The sequence below is a fragment of the Macrotis lagotis genome, chromosome 1 (assembly GCF_037893015.1).
Source record: "Macrotis lagotis isolate mMagLag1 chromosome 1, bilby.v1.9.chrom.fasta, whole genome shotgun sequence".
In the NCBI taxonomy this organism is placed as follows: Eukaryota; Metazoa; Chordata; class Mammalia; order Peramelemorphia; family Peramelidae; genus Macrotis; species Macrotis lagotis.
The window spans coordinates 868,905,033-868,926,701 of record NC_133658.1 but is presented as its reverse complement, the minus strand read 5'-3'; the positions used below and the strand labels follow the sequence as shown (position 1 = coordinate 868,926,701).

The 21,669-nt window shown below is 43.4% G+C and overlaps 1 protein-coding gene across 1 annotated transcript in view; it reads left to right on the top strand.

Moving 5' to 3' along the window:
* Positions 1-21,354, top strand: part of EPHB2 (EPH receptor B2) — a 267,723-nt gene extending 246,369 nt beyond the window's left edge. The window contains exons 10-16 of the mRNA XM_074218177.1: positions 5,172-5,294; positions 5,707-5,954; positions 9,935-10,150; positions 11,790-11,939; positions 13,876-14,069; positions 15,983-16,138; positions 19,256-21,354. Coding sequence (XP_074074278.1) covers positions 5,172-5,294; positions 5,707-5,954; positions 9,935-10,150; positions 11,790-11,939; positions 13,876-14,069; positions 15,983-16,138; positions 19,256-19,364 — 1,196 coding nt within the window. The 3' untranslated portion in view covers positions 19,365-21,354. The remainder of the gene's footprint in view (positions 1-5,171; positions 5,295-5,706; positions 5,955-9,934; positions 10,151-11,789; positions 11,940-13,875; positions 14,070-15,982; positions 16,139-19,255) is intronic.
* Positions 21,355-21,669: the final 315 nt, after the last annotated feature.

Here is a 21,669-nt window from a genome sequence, read left to right as displayed (position 1 = left end):
TCTGTAAAATGAGTAGAATAGTACTTGTATTTCTAGGAATTCATTAGTATGAATATTATTTAGGAAGTGTTTGGAGAGTCAAATGAAACTATCCCTGTGAAAGACTTTGTTGTACCTTACAAAATGGACCCTCACACAAACGAATATAAAACATGATAGCGTGTGTGTGTTGGGGAATACTGGAGTTGGAGGGCATCAAGGAAGGATCCATGGAGGAGGCAACTAAGAGTCCATCCCAAGCACAAAAATGAAACATGATTTATTCACATGTTTGGAGGTTAGAAAATTGTTGAGTTCAGAGGATGGCTGTAGTGTAAGTATGCAAAGAGAAATATTGGAAGGGAATCAAATGGAATTAATATCTGTAAAATTGTTAGCATAGTGGGATGGTACTCAGTCAGTGCTTAATAATGCTTATTACCTTTTACCATTGGGAAGAAAGCCTGGCTAGGTTAAAGGGTGAAGATCTTTAAAGCCAGGCTGAGAAATTTGTGTTTTATCCCAGAGGGAGTATAGAGACCCACAAAGTTTTGAATGGGAGAGTAACATGGTCTGGGATCAACTGTGGATTTGACAGTCTGGAAGTTAGATGGGAAGAAGGAGAAGATGATGGTGTTCATCATAATGGAGAGCGCCATTATTGTATCAGGAATTACAAGTGAAAAGCAATGAACACCTCCTACTCTTGTCACATTCCTTGACTGGGTTGCCATTTATATAGGAGGAGGAAGCCATGGACTCTTACTGGTCCTGAGTCAGCAAAGTCAGTAATGTTCACCATGTTCAGTTAACTGAGGTACAAATGTCAACACAAATGTCACCTTGTGCATTTTTTGGGAGGGGTTTCAATGAACCAAAATATGAAGTAATTAGAGAATTAAATCTTTAGTTATGGAGGAAAAAAACATTGTCCTGGAATGTGAGATCTAGAAGGAACAATAGACCCTGGAACATAGAAAGACCTGGAAAGGGTCTCAGAACATAGAGTGTCAGTGCTAGAAGGGACCTTGAAATGTAGAGTGTTAGTTAGCTAGGTAAGTGGCATATACTTATAGTCCCTGCTACTGGGATTGTTGTTCAGTCATTTTTAAGTCACATCTGACTCTTCATGACCCCATTTGGGGTTTTCTTGACAAAGATACTGAGTGGTTTACCATTTCCTTCTCCAGTTCACTTTACAGATTAGGAAACTGAGGCAAACAAGGTGAAGTGACTTACCCAGGGTCACATAAATAGTGTTTGAGACCAGATTTAACTGAGGAAGATGAGTCTTCTGACAACAGGATTGTTCACTGCACCATCAAGGAGACTGGGGCTAAAGCTGATCAATCCATACCATCTGGCACCAATATGGTGAACCTCCAGGATCAATGAGGTATCATGCTGACTAGGGAGAGACAAGAGATCTGGTCCATTTCTGACCAGATCAAAGATTCTGTACCAATCCACAATGGAATCAGGCCCTTGAATGGACTAGTCTGGGTCGGATAGGGAGACCCAATCTCAGAAGAAAAAGAGAATGTAGAACGTTAGTGTTGGGATTGATCTTAGAACATAAACTGTTAGAGAAGCAAGGTTGGAATGAATGTTAGGACATAAAACAATAGAACTTAGAACATACTTCATCTTGTCCTCATTTTGCAGAGGAAACAAATTTCTATTCAGAGGCAGTGATATCATCATCATAACTAGTGGCATATGGTGCTTTAGGACAGCTAGGTGGCACAGTGGATAAAATGCTGGGGTTGGAGGAGAGAAGATTCATCTTAGTGAGTTCAAATCTGATTTCAGATACTTACTAGCTATGTGACTCTGGACAAGTCATTTCACCCTGTTTGCCTCAGTTTCCTCATATATAAAATGAGCTGGAGAAGGAAATGGCAAACCACTCCAGTATCTTTGCCAAGAAAACCCCAAATGGAATCATGGAAAGTCAAACGTGCCTAAAAATTTATTAAACAAACAAAAATGTAATGCTTTAGAGTTTGTAAAGATTATCTCACCCTGCTCAAGCTAATGAAACTGCTAGAATCCAATCCCCTGATGGTCAGTGAGTCTACTTTCCACTGTAGAGGGCTAGAACATTACCAGAATGTTCCATCTCCTGATTATGCTGATTCCCCTGTTCCTTACTGGTTCTGAAGATGAGACACAGGCTTCAAGTCTTGTTCCCGGTAGTGGTTTTGGTTTAGCTAAGCCTTCCCACTTCCCAACCCAGGCCACATCACAACCAATAGCCAGGTATTCAATTGGATTGACAGCTAAGGTTTCAGGAAGGCAGGGGCAGGGCATGCGACTAGGGAAGAGACTGTTTCTCATATAGCACTAACTAGCCCTTGTGGGGATTGAGTTTAGAAACTGGGCCTCGTTAGCACCAAGCTCTGACCCACCAAGCTCCTGGCCCCGGCTGGCAATTAAAATGAGAGATTTTTCCCCTGTTCTGCTGGGAGAGAAGATCAAAGTCTTGGAGCTGGATACAGGCAGGTAAGCCGCAGGCCTTTGCAAAGAGGGAAAGCTGCAAATCTTCTAAGACTAAGAACCTAGAGAAGAAAAGGGAATTTTTTTTTTCCCAGGGAACTGACACCAGTGTCTAGCTAGGCTAATTCTGGAAGGGAGAAACCAGGTTGACTGCCTATTCCAAGGGGAGTCTCCATTTGCTTCCTGACCATGAATGCAGGCGACCCCAGATCCAAGGGCTGGGTTCTAAAAGGAATTGCTGCCATTTTACAGCCAATCAGAGCAATGAGAGTGAGCTAAGTCACCGACCAGCCAAACCTCAAGGATCTCCAGAGGACAATTCAGAAACAGGCTTCCCATTTCTCTGAGTACTTTACAATCCAGAAGGGGCAAAGTCCCAGGTTCAAACCCTGGCTGCTACTTGCAAATTATGTAAGCAAGTTATTTTCCTTCACAAAATCTGTTTTTCCCCTTTGTAAAATGTAAGAGTGAAACAAGATGATCTCTAAGGTCCTTTCTAACTCTGAAGTCTACAATCAAAGCCCTGGATTTGAAGGCTGGTTCTGTTATTTGTCTCAAATAGAGCAAGCTATGTATTGTGATTGGTAGACCTGGAGTCAAGAAAAATCTGAGTTCAAACCCTGCCTTACATACTGGCTATGTGACCTTGGGCAAGTCATTGAACCTCTATGACCTTCAGAATCTCCATTTGGAAAAGGGATCAATTAGTATTGCACTACTTACCTCACAGGGCCTTTGGGTCTTTGTGATGATCACTTTGCAAACTTTCAAGCATTATATTGTCAGTTGTAATTGTTTAGTTAAGTTTGTTGTTGTTCACTTGTATCCAATTCTCCATATTCCCATTTGGGATTTTCTTGGCACAGATACAGGAGTGGTTGGTCATTTCCTTCTCCAGCTCATTTTACAAAAGAGGAAACTGAGGCAAATGGCATTAAATGGCTTGTCCAGGGTCACCCAACTAGTGTCTGAGGAGGAATTTGAACTCATGTCTTCCTGACTCCAGATCCAATCCTCTAGCCACCATACCTGTCCATTTAGGTGGAGAGATCTTGAACCAAAGCAAGAAAAATAAGACATGTTTGGGTTTGGAGTAGTGAGTAGAATTACCCAATTTGGCTATAGTTATGGAAGACTCAAAGAGAAGTTCATAGATTGGAGATTTAATGGAAAGTGCTTGGAGGCAGAGGTCCTAGATTCGAATCTTTATTATGTGTGTGACTGTGGACAAGTTACTTCCTCTCTCTGAGACTGATCTTTCTCATCTGTGAAAGAAGACTGAGACTAGAGCACTAAGATCCCTCCCAGCTTTAACTCTAAGACCCTAATGTGAAATAAAACTGAAAAGGTAGGTTGATGCACAGTGGCATTGGAGGTCAGACCCCAGGAGTGTGATCAATGACCACAGCTATAGACTTGGAAGGGACCTCAGAGGTATCAAGCTGATTCAGTGGATTAGTAATGAGCCCCAGAAGATTTGGATGCAGATAAGGGATATGACCAGGGATGAAGAAGGAAATATCTTTATTTGAAGTGAAAAATATTGTGGGGAAATCATTTTCACAGTTGATATAATACTTTATTCATTGATTTTTTTTAAAAAAAATTGGTTTTTTCAATAGTTATTTTTCAAAGTCATCTTGTTTTTAGGGATAGAGCTTATAGTAGTTATGAATATAGAGTGAGGCACAGCCCCCTATATAATCTACTAAGAACTAAGTACTCACACAGGGACTTAAAGTGAGGCAATATGTGATAGCAGTAAAGAACAATAAATGAAGTAAAGAGTGCAAGGGAGTAGGGGCAGCTAGGTGGCGTAGGGGCAGCTAGGTGGTGCAGTGGATAGAGCACCGGCCTTGGAGTCAGGAGTACCTGGGTTCAAATCCGACCTCAGACACTTAATAATTACCTAGCCGCGTGGCCTTGGGCAAGCCACTTAACCCCATTGCCTTGAAAAATCTAAAAAAACAAAACAAACAAAAAAGAGTGCAAGTGAGAAGGGCAGCAAGGTAGTGCAGTGAGCACTGGCCCTGGAGTCAAGAAGATCTGAATTCAACTCTGGCCTCAGACATTTCATAATTACCTAGCTGGGTGACCTTGGGCAAGTCACTTAATTAATCCCATTGCCTTAAATAAATAAAATTTTAAAAAAATCAGAGAAGACATAATGAAACTCAAGCTGGACCTTGAAAACAGCCACTCTTGCAAGCACAGGTTTCTGAGGTCAAAAGAAGGCAGTGTGGTACCATGGGAAGGGCCTAGGTTTGGAACCTCAGACAACATAGGTGGGAATTCTGGCTTCATCATTTATTAGCTGTGTGAAATTCTCCAACCTATGGTTCCCTCTCTGCAAAATGAAGGGATGGTATGAGATGAGTTCTAAGGTCATTTGTAGAACTAAATCCTTTTGCACACTCTTTGCTGTTTGTGGCCTTTTCTCTTTAAGGCACCCTCTTCCTTTTAGATTCCCCACTTCCTCGTCACCCCCACTCACTATCTTGTTCTGGGAGGTGCCACTGCTCCTGGCCAATTTGCATAGGCCACCATTGGGAGGATATTCAGGAATGGCTTTGCCCTGCCCAGGAGTGGCTGCCTGCAGCTGAGTGCCCCTTCCCAGCTGTCTGTCTGTCTGTCCATTCGTCTGTCAGTGTCCACAGTTTAGTGTGACTGAGCCCTGATCTCATCCCCCCCAGTGACTCCAGGTATGAAAATCTACATTGACCCCTTCACCTATGAGGACCCCAATGAAGCCGTGCGAGAGTTTGCCAAGGAAATTGACATCTCTTGTGTCAAAATTGAGCAGGTGATTGGAGCAGGTAGGTGGGCGGGGGTCCTCCCGGCACCGTGGCCTCTGCCCTCCGGGATCCCCCCAGTTGCTGGGAGCATCCATTGCAGATGTGGAAGTCTCAGGGTGGGAGGAAGGACTGCCCTGGACCCCCTCCCCCCAGGGGGTCGAGGCTCAAGACATCTATTTCTCATCTTGGTCATATTGATGAGGAGGCAATTTGTCACAGCACTTCTTATCTGCCTTCTCTGGAGATCTGGTTACTCTAGATAGAAGGGATCATGATTAGGGCCCTGTGTCTGAGAAGAGTGGGTTGGTCTTTGGGATGGAAAAGCAACAATTTCTGTAGACCCCAGTGAGTGGAGATGACATGGAAGAGGGAACTAAAGCAGAACTGCCATCCTGTGAGTGATCTGCTCTCCCTTTTTGTCTGCCCATCCCAGGAGAATTTGGTGAAGTCTGCAGTGGTCACCTGAAGCTGCCAGGCAAAAGAGAGATTTTTGTGGCTATCAAGACCCTCAAGTCAGGTTATACAGAGAAGCAACGCCGGGACTTTCTGAGCGAGGCCAGCATCATGGGCCAATTTGACCATCCCAATGTCATCCACCTAGAAGGTGTAGTCACCAAGAGCACACCAGTCATGATCATCACTGAGTTCATGGAGAATGGTTCTTTGGATTCCTTCCTCCGGGTAAGAGAAGGTTGAAGAGGGTGAGGGACTAAAGGGAAGTAAAGGAGGAGAGAGAAAGGGAATGAAGTGGAAAGGGGAAAGAGAAATCAATGAGGTAAAGAACCATTGAAGACTAGAACATAGAATGTCAAAGCAAAAGGGGTACCCCAAACCTACTTATATTCATGCTATCTCACAGACAAAACACTTTTTTATCATATGTAAGTCAAAACATTACCTTCCAGATTATTGTCATTGTTGTTCAGTTGTCATGATGCCATTTGGGGTTTTTATGGCACAGAGACTAGAGTCATTTGCCATTTCCTTCTCTGGCTCATTTTACAGATGAGGAACCTGTGGCAAATCGGTTTAATTGGCTTGCCCAGAGTCACACAACTAGCAAGTGTCAAAGGCCGTATTTGAACTCAGAAAGAAGAGTCTTTGTGACTCCAGTCCCAGTGTCCTATCCACTGCACCATCTAATGGGCGTTATCATCTCTCCAATGGTCAGATCAAGATGTATTCATTCTGACCTGAGGGATGCCAAGTAACATTTTAATACTAGCTATTCCTATTTTGCCACAGATCAAAGCTCACCCTAGGGGCATACCCATGCCTCTGAGTATTCATGTGCAAATCATCCCTAATGCTGACAGAAATTCTTGGACACCATAAATGTATACTAACTCACATTCTATCAGTTTTGATGAAGCCAGGTCAATCTTCTAATCCTTTTTTTCTCCTCACTGTTTTACACTAATATCCTCCATCTCTGTTCTACCTTGAAAGGAAATAGAGAATATTCAGTCACTGCTTCACAACCTTGTTAGAAATATTCAGGGGCAGGGGACAGTTAGATGGTACAGTAAATAGAGTTCCAGCCCTGGAATCAAAGGACCTGAGTTCAAATTTGACCTCAGACAATAATTACTTAGTTATGTGACTTTGAACAAGACACTTAACCCCATTGCTTTGCAAAAAAAAAAAAAAAAAATACTCAGGGTCTCTGACTTCCTGACCCTGCTTATTCCACTGACTATGAGTGTCAGGAAATGGTGGGGAAGGGGTGTCAGAGGTGTTATTTCTAACTGAAGGTAGCTTATGAGCATTTTTCTACTATGACATACAGCTAAAATTCCTTCATATTTTATCAAAAGAGAGCTTAAATAATTTAGACTCTTAGCACATGAAGCTTTAGAGCAAGAAGATACTTTAGAATATAGAATATCAGAGGTAGGAAGTCTTAGAACCCAGAATGTCAAATCTGAGAAGGGTCCTAGAACAAAGGATGTCAGAGCTGGGAGGTCCTTAGAACACAGGATGTCAGAGCTGGGATGGCCCTTAGAACACAGGATTTCAGGCCCTTAGAACACAGAATGTCAGAGTTGGGAGGGTCCTTAGAATATAGAATGTCAGAGCTAAGAGGGCCCTTAGAACACAGGATGTCAGAGCTGGATGGGTTCTTAGAACACAGGATATCAGAGCCAAGAGAGTCCATAGAATACAGAATGTCAGAGCTGGGGGGTTCCTTAGAATACAAGATGTAAGAGATAAGAGGGTCCTTAGAACACAGGATGTCAGAACTGGTGGGGGGGGAGGTCTTAGAATACAGAATATCACACATAGAAAGGTTAAGTAACAGCCACTAATTGTGACAGTGTAAACTAAATTTCATTGTGATATCAATATAGCAGGATTTTAAAAAAAGAAAAAGATCCCTTTGGATGAGAGTCATCAAAGTAAACTTCCTCCAGGAGATAGACCCTTGAAGAACAGATAGGATCAAGCTAAGTGAACAGAAACAGAGTTTTGCAAACTAGAGGAAAGGATGTAAGCCAAGCAGTGGGCCCATATGGTTTGTCTGAAGGTCATTGAAGACGCTAATTTTCCAGGGGAAGAGAGCTAACAGGAGGGCCCTAGAGAACAGAACCATTACCAGCTATTTTGGCCCCTGGGCAAGTGGCACAACAAATGCTCTGGGCATCAAACTATCCTCAAACCAACTTTGTAATTCATGCAGAGAAAATAATACCAGGAGCAATTAAGATAAATTCATTTGAGCAAGAAAGAGAATTAATTAGCAGGTGGCTCCCAGATTATTTACCATGCACAGGTCTGATCGCCTGCTATTTTCACTAATTATCCTCACCCACTAGATGCTAAATTCCTTTGTTTCTGTACTGAAGAAAACCACATGTTAGAGGACCTGGAGCCCCCAATGTGAAGACCCCAAGGCAAAACTCCAGGTGCCCCTCTAGATATTCCTGGCTCTGGCTATAGTGGGTACTGAAACAGGAGTCAGACTGAAAATTTGTGGTAAGAAAAAAAAATAAGCAAAAGAACTTGGACTCCTAATAGATGTCTCTTACAGAAAGTCCCTTACACTTCTCTGGGCCTATTTCCTCTGTCTCAAATAAATAAGCAAAGTCAGCCTCAGCCTTCAAGGGGCTCACCTCCTAATGTGAGATAGAACACAATTCTTAGGGGAGTGGGGAAAAGGGGAGGCATTTTGGTCCAAAATAGTTACCTGGATGTGGAGTGAAGTCACTGAGAATAACCAGGCACACCCAGGAACAATGGTACATTGGAATTGCTCAGTTATTTCATTTTACTAGAAGGGCAGATAGTGGCTTGGAGGACAGCATCAGACCCAGAGTCTGGAAGTCTACAGATATTAACTGTGTGGCCCTGGGCAAGACACTTCACCCTGTTTGCCTCAGTTTCCTCCTCTGTAAAATGAGCTGGAGAAGGAAATGGCAAACTCTCTTTGCCAAGAAAACCTCAAATACAGTCACAAAGAGTTGAATGTGACCAAAATGATTGAACATCAGCAAACTAGAATAAAGAAGTACTTGCATCTAGGAAGTTACATTCTAATAGGGTTCTAGCAAGGGATGGGAAGAGCTGGAAGAGCCCTTAGAGCACATAATGTCAGAGCTGGGAGGGTCCTTAGAACCAGGATGTTAGAGCTGGGAGGGTCCTTAGAACATAGGATCTCAGAGCTGGGAGGGTCCTTAGAACACAGGATGTCAGAGCAGGGAGAGTCCTTAGAACCCAAGATGTCAGAGCTGGGAAGGGTCCTTAGAACATAGGATATCAGATCTGGGAGGGTCCTTAGAACACAGGATGTCAGAGCTGGGAGGGTCCTTAGAACACAGGATATCAGAGCTGGGAGGGTCCTTAGAACACAGGATGTCAGAGCTGGAGGGCTCTTAGAAGATGGAATGTCAGAGCAGGGAGAGTCCTTAGAACCCAAGATGTCAGATCTGGGAGGGTCCTTAGAACACAGGATGTCAGAACTGTAGAATATATTTAAAGAAGGTAAGTAACAACCTCAGCAGTGTTTAAGTGTTGTTACAAGATGTGATGGAGAAAGACCTGTGGAGATAGTCATCTCTGCAGGAAGATCTGGGAGGATTTTATTGTACTGACTGTAGACTAGTGGGAGGATGCTAGGGTGTGGAGGAGGGAATAACAAAGCAGACTTACTCAGTTTGAGGCCAGTCAGCCCTGGAGTCAGGAGGACCTGAATTCAAATGCACCCTCAGACACTTAACTACCTGGCCTTGGGCAAGTCACTTAATCCTGATTGCCTCACATCCAGGGACATCTCCAGTCACCCTGATTCCTATCTGGTCACTAGACCCAGATGACTCTGGAGGAGAAAGTGAGGCTGGTGACTTAGCACAACCTTGCCCCCTTATTCAAATTTAATTCACATGCTTGTTATGGCATCATCCTTGATATCATAGTCTTCTTCTAGAAGAAAGGACAAACATCATCAATAGTTGAGTGGATTGCATTGGTATTGTGTTTCCTGCAAGCAGAGGCTGCATGTTATTGACAATGTTCTAGAAGGGAGCTCCTGCTTCAGGAATGGGTTGAACTAGCCATATCTCCAGAAGGTCTCTTCTATCAATGAGATTCTATGAATCTTGACCTATTGTCCATGATTAATAATACCTTTCTCATTCTGCTTTTGTCTCTGGTTTCTTCTAAAGCAAAATGATGGGCAATTCACAGTCATCCAACTAGTGGGTATGCTTCGGGGCATTGCTGCAGGCATGAAATACCTGGCAGACATGAACTATGTGCATCGAGACTTGGCTGCCCGAAATATTCTCGTCAACAGTAACTTGGTCTGCAAGGTGTCGGACTTTGGCCTCTCCCGTTTCCTGGAAGATGACACCTCAGACCCCACCTACACAAGTGCCCTGGTAATTAATGCAAGGAAAAAAGGAAGTCATTTGAAGAGGATATACAAACTATCAAAGTCTGTGGCAACAATACTAGGGAGGCAGGGAAAAAACCCACTGGACCAAGTCTCCCATTATTCCATAAGCCTCAGGAGGGCTTCCCCCTATAGATTTCTAACAGATGATCTTCCAATGTGCAGGATGGAGGTGAAAGTCAACTATAATTCCTGTGGGCATACAAAGAAAGATTGGGCCCAAAATAGCAGACAAACATGTTTGAGTCCTATTCATGACCCTCAGAAAACATCTCTATGATGACTCAAAAGGTCCTAAGGTTACAAAGTCTCCTAGTCCCTGAATACAGCTGAAAATTTTGCAACACAGATTGAAGAATCAAAGACTGTTGTTAATGGGTGGAACTGAAGCTGATCTTAGACTCTGAAATTTCAGAGCTGCAAATGAACCTAGAACATAGAATGTAGAACTTAGCACAGAGAATGACCATCCTGGGCTAGACGTTATAACAGAGAATATCCATGATGGAAGGCACTTTAGAACATAGAATGTCCTTGCTGGGAGACTAAAGAAACTAGATTATTTGAGCTATATATATATATATCCTTAGAACATTGAAAATCAAAGCTTGAAGGGACCTTAAAACAAAGACCATTAGAACATATACCCAGTGCCCTCCATTGTGAAATGGTAATATTTTTATCAGTGACTTGAATGAATATATGGATAGTATGTTTATTAAATTAAAAGTCCAAATAGAACTAACCATATGAAGGATTCCACTCAATCCATTAAACATTTACTAAGCATCTGCTGTTTGAAAAACACTGCCAGAAATGAGATATATAAAGTTCTTAAGATAATAGAAAAAAAAATGGAGTGACTCTAATAAGATAAAATTTAACAGGGATAAAAATTAAAGCCTAAGCTTTAGTTTTTTAAAAAATCAACTATATCTAAAGGAGAATAGAGAATATGTTTATGTTTTGTAGATTGCAAGTTCAATAATAATATAATATATAAATAATATTAAGTCAATATACTCTTGACCTGAATTAAGAGAAATATGGTATCCAGAAAAAGAGAGATGATTTTTTTTTTAATAAGCCCAGGGAAGGTTCCTCAGAACCCTGTAGTCTTTCCTGGCCCTTCCTCAACCTACTAAAGCAGGAATTTATCCCCAATAGGTCAAATGGAATGGTGAAACCATTGTGCAGTAAGAAAATGGCTTAAAGGAACTGGGAATGTTGGGAGAAGAGAAGACTCAGGGGAGAAATAAGAGCTGTTTTCAAATATTTGAAAGGCTGTCATGTGGAAGGAAGAAGGATATATGAGGCCTGTCTGGCCCCAGGAGGCAGATTCAGGAACAATGAGTGAAAGCTATAAGGAAGCTAACTTAGGCTTGAAGTCGGGAAAAATTTCCTAATCTTGAGAGTTGCCAGAAGTAAAATGAGATAGTGGGGAATAGTGGGTTCTCCCTTGCTGGGGTTTTCAAACAGAGGTTGGCCACACTTCAGTTACATAATGTTATATAGTATATTAGTGTATAATACATTATTTTTTTTTATTATTTGGTCTAGAAAGCCACTGAGATCCCTTCTGACTAAAAATCTGGACATCCGTGATTCCTTCTTTCTCTCCCCAGGGTGGGAAGATCCCAATACGCTGGACAGCTCCAGAAGCCATCCAATACAGGAAGTTCACATCTGCCAGTGATGTGTGGAGTTACGGAATAGTCATGTGGGAAGTGATGTCCTACGGAGAGAGACCGTACTGGGACATGACCAATCAGGACGTAAGTTTTCAAGGGAACAGAAACAGAATCTTTGAAATAAGCAAGTTCCTTTGCCAAAACACCCAACAGAAGGAGCCCACATTTTTTTTTCTAACTGCATTTATTTCTCAGAGGACCGGAGGAGACCAAAGTCATGGGGCTGATCCAGATACCACAGGGTGGGAGATGATACCTGTTGAAAGCCCCCCCTGGCCTCAACCCCCTAACAGGTGTCTACCAGATGCGGACTATTTCCAGGACTCTGCCCACAAATTGTTTAATAATGTCTGCACTAACTGGTCTCTTCTACCTTAAATGGCAGAGCCCCAGAGAGTGAGGATTTGGACCAACCTTTCAGCTGATCAGATGATGCTCAGATATTTAGCAAGGACCTGCTGCATCATTGCTGGCATAGGTAGAAGTAATATATCGTCCAGACTTTGTCCTCAAGAAGCTTATAGGCTCATAAACATAGACTTGGAAGGGACCTTAGATACCCATCTGGATCAAATCTCCTATTTTACAGAGAAGAAAACTGAGGCTGTGTCTAGGATCTGACTTGCCCAAGATCCCACATATAGCAAATAGCAGAGGTAGGATTCAACCCCAGGTCCAAGTCTAATGTATTCTCCACTGTACCCTACTATCTCTAAATATCGTGTTAGGGAGTCAAGACTATGTACAAGTAAAACAGACACAGGATGAATTAGGAGTAGTCTCAGAAGAAGGCTCTAAGGTTAAGGGGAATATTGGAAGGCAGCAACATGAATGGGAAATAAACTATAGGGTCACCAGGGGCCTAGCCTGCCTTGAGTGAGGGGGGATTGCTGGAGAGCAGTGGGAAGTAAGATTGAAGAGATCCAATGAAGTCTGATTGTAGATGGCCCCAGAAATCAAAAAAGTAAGAATTATTTTTTTTTTGTAGCAAGACTGGGAGCCATTAACACATCCTTGACTAAGAAAATGAATAGCCAACAGGGACTGGATTTTTTGGTCCTAGCAAATCAAGTCAACAATGGAATTTCAATGCATATATTAAGCAGCTACTTTTCCCAAGACAGTGTTTTAGGAGTTTTGCATCCAATCAATCAATATTAAAGACCTATTATGGGCCAGACACTGTTTCAGAGACAAAAAGGAAGGAGTTCTTGCCCTCATGATAGTGAGAGTATGAGTAAAATATAAGGTAGGGAGTGGAGTGAGGAGACCAAAGGAGAGACTGGATTGAGCACCCTAGAGTTTTTAAAGTGGGAAAAACACTTAACAGGAAGGGGAAATCCAATAGAGACACTTTGAAAGAAGGTCCCAACTGCCCCTTACTTAGCTCATATGACCTTGGACAAATCCTTTGACCTCTTTGGTCATGGTTTCCTCATCTGTAAAATGAGGGGGAAGATTAAGAAGTCCTTTGTTGTCCCTTCCAACTTTGATCTATATATAAGTGGACAAGAAAAAATAAGAAATAATTGTGGGATCCTTAAATGGCAGGCCAAGAAGTTTAAATGCTATTCTAGAAACTAGAATGGGCCTGGTAATAATCAATTATTATTGATACTTATCTGGATATATGCTGTATTCCCTATCCCAAAAAAACTAACCTTGAGGTCAAAAACTTGTATCATTTTTGTCTTCATATCCCCCTTACCTGCACAAAGTAAATGATTAATAAATAATTGTTGGTTGATTCATCATTGCTGTTCTATCTACTACTTCTGTTATTTTGATATTATGGAAAGAGCATCAGACTTGGAGTCAGAAGAAATTGAGTTTAGGTACCATTTCTGCTCTGGGACCTTGAGCAAGTCACTTCTCACCTGGTCTCAGTTTCTCCTTCTGTAGAAATACTTGTATGATCCACCTGATGAGACTGTTGTGAGGAAGTGCTGTAAGGTACCTTAACTATATAAGAGATTATTGTGATAATCACTATCACTGTTCTCATTTTTTTTTCTTTCAGGTAATTAATGCCATAGAGCAAGACTATCGCCTACCCCCTCCCATGGACTGCCCCAACGCCTTGCACCAGCTCATGTTGGATTGTTGGCAGAAGGACCGGAACCATCGACCTAAGTTTGGGCAGATTGTGAACACACTGGACAAAATGATTCGAAACCCCAATAGCCTCAAAGCCATGGCACCACTCTCCTCTGGGTATGGCTCCTATGCCTCGCCTTGGGCCTATTTCAGCCCAGGGCAGCACAAGGGTCCCTTACCATGTTTGTGTCCCAGACCCTTTGGGCCTTGTGATAAGAAAAATCCTAAGGATACCTTCTTAGAATTATATTTTTTAATGAATAAAATATATAGGACTCCAGATGAATCCAATTATAGATTATCTATCTAAATATGGAGATATTTAGATATGCAAATCTCCAGCTATATGTAGTATAGATTTCCAGATACTGAAAACTGAAAATGTACAGATTCCAGGTTGATGTCTCTGATATGGAGAAAGGATTTCCTAAAACTCTTGGAGAATTGGAATATTCCCTGGCACATAAGGTCAAAGATCAGATGGGCTGAGGATATGGGAGAGACAGGACAAGCTTCAAACAAGGGGCTAGACTGTAACTAGATTCTTCCTCTCCTGACTTCCATTTCCTTGTCTGTAAAATGGGAGAATTGAGTCAGAAGACCTTGAAATTTTTCTTCTAACTCTAACATTCTATGTTCTAAGACCCCTCCCAGTTCTGACATTTTCTGTTTTAAGGGCCCTCCCATCTCTGACATTATGTATTCTAAGACTCCTCCCAGCTCTAACATTCTCAGTTCTAAAGACCCTCCCAGCTCTGCCATTCTCTGTTTTAAGGGCCCTCCCAGGTGTGATGTTCTGGGTTCAAAGATCTCTCCTGGATCTGATATTTTATGTTCTAAGATCCTGCCCAAACCTAATTTTCTGTGTCTACAGATTCCTTCCAAGCTCTCACATTGAGTCTTCTCAGATTCTTTCTACCTCTATGTTCTAAGTGTTTAGCTCTGGCATTCTATGGCCCATGGACCCTTCCATTCAGACATCCTCTGGTTTAAGATTGTTTCTAGCATTCTCTTCTAAGGTTCTTTCCGATTTTGATTCCAAACCATTCTGTCCTGTCCCCTTGCTTACAGCTGTCTATTGAGTCTTCTGAACTGAAAGCAACATCAACCAGCCTAGGCCAGTGAAAGTCCCCCCCCAGTTCTTTCCTGACCATGGAGAGAGAGAAGGGAAGGGAGTGTCCAGCTGAGAATTGCACTATTCACTTCAGCCCAGTTCTGGAGCCCAAGAAGGGTCCAGCTCTTCAAAGGTGTCCAATGAGGGCTCCGTGATCCATGCACTCCAGATACTTCCCACGGGGTTGAGCATCAGTACATCACTTGGTCCTTACAACAACCCTGTGAAATAATGGCTGTGACTCCTCATTTTTTACATGAAGGCTTAGAGAGTTTTAAGTGACTTACCCAGGGTCACACAACTAGTAACTGTCTGAGGCAGGATTCAAATTAGGTCCTCCTGACTCCAAGCCTAACCCACACACACACTCATTGCCCCACCCAACTTTCTTTTTTCCGCCTTATCCATCACTACCCTGGCAGCCAGGTTATGTGACTCTGCAGAGAACACTAGGCCAGAAACAGTGAGCCCCCTGCCTAAGGTCAAAGAAAGACACAGAAGTTAAATTTTTTCTTCAAATCCCTCACTCTTTCCACTCTACCCAGAGCCTCATTTCTCTGTTGGAAAAGGGTTGACCCAACCCTTTCCCTTTGGCCTATCTCTTTTACACACACACACATACATACATACACACACACACACACACTCACACACACACACACACACACACACACACACACACACACACACAGACACACATACATCTTAGTTGTTGGTGTTTTGGAGCTTTCTTTTCTATTTAAATCGCTATTCAGGTACTTGTCCAGCCCCCTCTATGACCCCCTGACCTGTAGCCCCTGCAACATAAATACACAATGCCCATATACATCAATATACACAGAGAGACCTGTGCACATATTATACATGCATGTATTCACCCATGAGGCTTGCACTGACTTTTTCGGACCTTTACTAGGATCAACCTCCCTTTGCTGGACCGCACCGTCCCTGACTACACCAGCTTTAACACAGTGGATGAATGGCTAGAGGCTATCAAGATGGGCCAGTACAAGGAGAGCTTTGCCAACGCCGGCTTCACGTCCTTCGATGTCGTCTCCCAGATGATGATGGAGTAAGTGGTGGGCCTTCCCGGATGGCCCTTGGTGATTCCCCCGCTGAACACTGCAATCATGTTCCTTGCCAGTTCCCTCCTAGGTCTAAGCCCTCCTCTATCAGAAAGACCATCCAAGCCTAGCCACGTAGCCTGCCCTCCCCACTAGCAAAGGGAGGAGCCTGTCAGCCAGCAAAGGGGAAGATGACCATGACCAAGGCTGACCCTGGAGGGAGGAGTAATGGAAGAGGGCCAAACTCTCACTGATTGCCTAGCCAAGCATTGTTGGGTGGCAGACCAGGTGAGACTAGTAGCTTAGAGCAGCTTCCCATTCAGCAAAGAGGGTGCCCAGGAACTGGGAATACAAAAACTAAATTGAAAAAAACACTGCTGTCCCCCCCATTCTATCAGGGGAGATCACCTCTATACGTTTGCTGACTAGATGTAAAATAAGTAAGAAGTAGTATGGGGAGGCTGGACACTGACCAGGCAAGGCTCTGGCTTCCTTGCCATCATTACCTTGCATGAGGATTTCTGTGATTCCCTCTTGGATCTTTTCCTCAAATTCAACCACAGGGCCTTCATCCTTTCTGTGTTAGCTAGAAGTGGGGATCTCTGTCTGTCTGTCTGTCTATGGGTTGTAGGAATGAACTAGAAACATGGTTAGATCACAAAGGGAAATTGACTGTGAGGAGATCTGGCCCCAGGAGCTCACCTGTGCCACAGAGTGTCTGATGAGGCAGTTACTCTCCTCACCTACAATGCAGGTGGAGAGAGAGGTGAGATCTCCAGGTCCCCAGAGCTGCTTAAGGGGTACTTATGGGAGGTTGAGGAAGCTCATCCAGAAAAGGGGAAGGTATGAGAGGGAGCTTGGGGGACCTGGGAAGCAGGGGGAAGCAGTTTCAGGGTCTGGAGGTTCACCAGGGGCACAGGCCATCCAACCACAACACAAAAAATAAGGTTTCTCTCCACCCAAGGCAAGGAATGCAAATTGGTTATGACTAGCCATCGAAGGCACCAAGTCCCAGCCGGAACCTATACAATCTGACAGATTGCAAAATCAATACACCTAAGTCATAGAGAGCAACATTTCTTGGTATTAAAGGAATTAGGAAAAAGTCTTATTAAAAAGTGATCCTGTCGCACCTCTCCAGATGTTGTGCCCTAGGCAAGCTGTCTGCCTCAGCTCCCCCTAATCCCACCCCAACCTGACAGCCCAGGCACAATGTAAAAAGTAAGTCATAGGCCCCAGAGGAAATCACCGTCAAACAATCAATGCAATGGAATTGGCAAATATTTATGAAACACCCACCATGGGCCAGAAGGTAGGGGGTACAAAAATGTAGAAGCCCTAGTCCTTTCCCTCTGTGGCTCATTAGGGAGCTCAGACATAACCAGGGAAGGAATCAAACATGAGCACAAATGTTAGATAACATTGAAACCCCTACCATTTTACCAAACAGAAGTTGCTTAGAAATTGTAAAGCAGTAAGTGGTTATTATAATATTATATCATATTATATATTATTATTTTTATATGTTATATTGCATTATATTACAATAACAAGTATTATAACAATTATAAATAAACAATCATCATGATAGCCAGCATTTATGTAATGCTTTAAGTCTGCAAAGTATTTTACAAATATACTCCAATCCTGAATGGTAAGAACTATTATTAACCCCATTTTACAGATGAGGAAAGTGAGACTGAGTGAGGGTAAAGTGACTCAGCCAGGGTCACATAGCTAGTGTCTGAGACTGGATTTGAACTCAAGTCTTCCCAACTCCAGGCCCATGTTCTATTCACTTTGTCATTCAGCTACTCTCTGGCATTATTATTCTTATTTTACAGATAAGTCACAGCTAGTAGGGGTCAGAAGTGGGTCTGGGGGCCCAGCAAGAATGCAAGCCACCCAACCACAACACAAGAACAAAGTGTTTCTCCACCTAAGGCATGGAATGAAAATTTCTACTATTGTACAGATCCTGAAGAGCAGTGGTACCATAGTACATAGAGTGCCAGACTTGGAGTCAGGAAGACTTCTGAGTTCATATCTGACTGTAGAACACTGTGTGACCCTGAGCAAGTCACATCACCTTGTTTGCCTCAGTTTCCACATCTGTAAAATGAACTGGAGAAGGAAATGACAAGCCACTTGAGTATCTTTTCCAAGAAAACCCCAAATGGTATCACAAAGAGTTGGTCATGACTGAAACCCAAGGCAACAGGAACAAAAATAAAGCTTTAAATTAGAAGACTCCAAAAATTGATGATCAGGCTGATGAGGGACCTGGAGATCAGACCATAAAAAAGGGCTCAAGTGGAAGGAGTGGCAGTATTTAGTCTTGGAGAGAGAAGACTTGGGAGGGACATGAGAACTGTCTTCAGGTATTTTGGAGTAGATAAAGATGGCACAGTGTTAATCTCACTTGACCCCCTAGAGGGCATAACTAGAAGCAGTGCAGAACAGGCAGTGCAGAGAGAAAGCTTTAAGAAGAACTCTCCAAGCCAAATGGACTTTCTCAGAAGGTTGGAGGTCTTTGAACTTGGGCTGCTTGATCATTTGGGGGGAATCTAGCTCAGGTGCAAGGTAGGGATTCCCTGAGAAGCTTGATTCTTCCCCCCCCCTTTTATTGGCTCCTTCTGTAGAGGGAACACCCCCTCAGACACAGATGACCTTGCATGAGGCAGCAGAACCCAGGGCCAGGTTCTGCCATGATTATTTACAATCTGAGTTCTTCCCTCTTTTCCACAAGTTCAGACATGATTAATGGCCAAGTTAAAAGTATAGAGAAGAAGGACTATGAATTTAGAGCAAGTAGAGACTACTATAAGGCTACATCCAGAGTGAGGACAAAACAGAGGGGAGAGCGAAGAAGAGGAAAGTCTTCCTTCTAAGATGGGTTGCATAGTGGACAGAGCACCAGCCTGAGTTCAAATCTGGCCTCAGACAGTTAATAATTACCTAGCTGTGTGACTTTGGGCAAGTCACTTAACCCCATTGCCTAGCAAAAAAACAAAAGATAGAGAAATAAATAAAATTTAAAAATTAAAAAAGTAAGGTGAGCTGTCACATTTTAACTTTCTGACTCCTTTATCCAACACATATGTATTTGTGTTTCTTCCTCAAAGGGACATTCTTCGTGTGGGCGTCACTCTAGCGGGTCATCAAAAGAAAATTCTGAACAGTATTCAGGTGATGCGAGCGCAAATGAACCAGATCCAGTCGGTGGAAGTTTGACCTTCATCCCACTTTCGCTGTCCTCTTCCTCACGGCCCTGCTCCCCTTTGCCTCTGTGTGCCCCGGTCCCAGTTTTTGAGCGTCCTATGTCCAATCACAGAGTCTCCCACCTGCTCTGAGGACAGTGGCAAACAGGTGGAACCACTCCAGCAGAGAGAAGTCATCAGAAACGCCAACAATTTAAGCAATGGGAGAAAAAAATAGAAAGCAAAAAGGGAATGGGGAAAAAATATTTGGGGGAAAACCATATGGAAAACTATTTTTAAAGGACAAATAATGAATGAAGAATAGCAGTGACCGTCTTGAAAAGGGCTCATTTAGATTTTTTTCCAGTCTGAGACCAAAAGCCGTTTCTTCGTCTCCCTCTAAGAAAGAGAATGATCCCTAAACTGCTTGACCAAGACCAGAAGGAGAGGGGTGCCTTCAGGAAGATGAACGTGAAGAGGGGAAAGACTCACCCTCCTTCTCTTTTCCCTCGGAAGGCTGCTATCCTTAGCATCACCTGACAGCCAGTCCTCCCTGAGGCCTCAGTTTCCCCTCGGGGACACTGAAGTGGGCAGGTGGCCCAGGGGGCCTGAGGAACCATTCCCCCAGAATGGACCTGCCCCAATTCAAACTGATGAATTCTTCAGATTTGAAGATTTTAACAAACTGAAAAGGAAAACAGAAGAGAAAAAAACAAGAGAGACTTTTTGTTTGTTTTTGCAGGGGGCTGATGGGCACAACCCTCCTCTCCCCACATGAAGGGGAGGACACCCATCCACAAGCAATGGCCCAATTCTTACAAAAGACATCTTTTGTGAGAGCCACCTTTGCCTGGACATCTCCGTACACGTTACAGTGGCACCACCTTCTCATACATATCACATGCACAAAATTTGGAGTTGGGTCTTCACCATGTGCCAATGACCTCTTCCTTCTCTTTGGGCTCTCCCAAAGCCCAGGAGCAAGCAGATCGGTGACTGGTGCTAAAGCGTTGGCTATGATTGCCATCGGGGAAGATTTGTCCTGTTGCTTGGTTTGTTTACACCAATTTTGTGGGGTTGGGGTTGTTTTGTTGGGGTTTTTTTTTAAATGACAATGAAGTAACACTTTGACGTTTCCTATCTTTTAAGGACTCGGTCCTTCTCCTGGCAGGAGGACATTTACACTTATTGACTAGGCAATATACCAAGGGCAAGATTTTATATGCCCATTTCCTGATTTTTTTAACATATGATTTCCCCTACCCCGAAGGGTTCCCATCCACCCTGTCGCCCCCTCTCACCAAAGCAAAGGCCACTCCAGGGCCGAGCAGGACTTGTGGGGAGGCAGACAGACAGACATACAGACAAGTAGGCATGGATTGGAGAGGGGAAACACTGCTCCCCAAAGTTACAGCTCTTGCCCATGGATAGGAAAAAGAAGTTAGGTCAATGCCAGCCCCACCTATTTGGAAATTAGAAAATGGAGTGAGAATAGGAAAGCAAGAAGTACCCGGGACTGACAAGCAAAACATAGTCACTAATCCAATATTCAGTGTTCTCGGACCAGCCCCCAAAGAGAAAAGGTCCTTCAGTGCCACCAGCATTGTCCTTTTCTGCTCTGAGAGGAGCAGACCTAGTTTAGTATAGCAGAGGGCCCCAAGAGAAAGCGCCCTAGGAGTTTGGACCATACTGTGTCAGAGGCCAGGACCTGAATCATTCACTGTGAAAGCCCATGAAATGATTTTCCCTGCCCCTCAGAGACTGCAGGTAATGGGCCACTTCTTTCTCTGGGAAGATCTGTTGTCTCTCCCAGTTCTCAGACCGGACTGTTGGCCAGGAGACAATGGCTTGGCCAAGGGGGCTGTCCTTGGTGGAGGGGTCAGAACACAGGTGTTTCTGTGTCTCAGTCCCTCCCAGGAGGAGCAAATGCAGATGTTTCAATGGAACGATCAAGTATAGTGAATGGTACTGGAATAAACACGTTAGTTACATGTTGGACCCCTGTTCTGTGTAAGTGCCAACTGTACCGTGGGGATTGTCCAGGGTCCTTGGGTTGGGTTAGCTGGGCCCAGGGGTTTAGCCTACCTTCCCAGAGAAACCCCACCACTCCCGTTTGCAGGTGACTCACTTGGGTTTGATTCAACAAATACCTAATAGGCTCCCTGTGCTGAGAAAAATACATAATTGAACTAAGCCATAGTCTCTGCCCTCATGGAGCTCACAGTCTAATAGGCAGATCTGACCAAAACACAATTCAATCAATAATTATTCATTACATGCTTCCTATGAGTTAGACACCATACTGAATATTGGGGATCCAACCTTTCCTTTCATACACA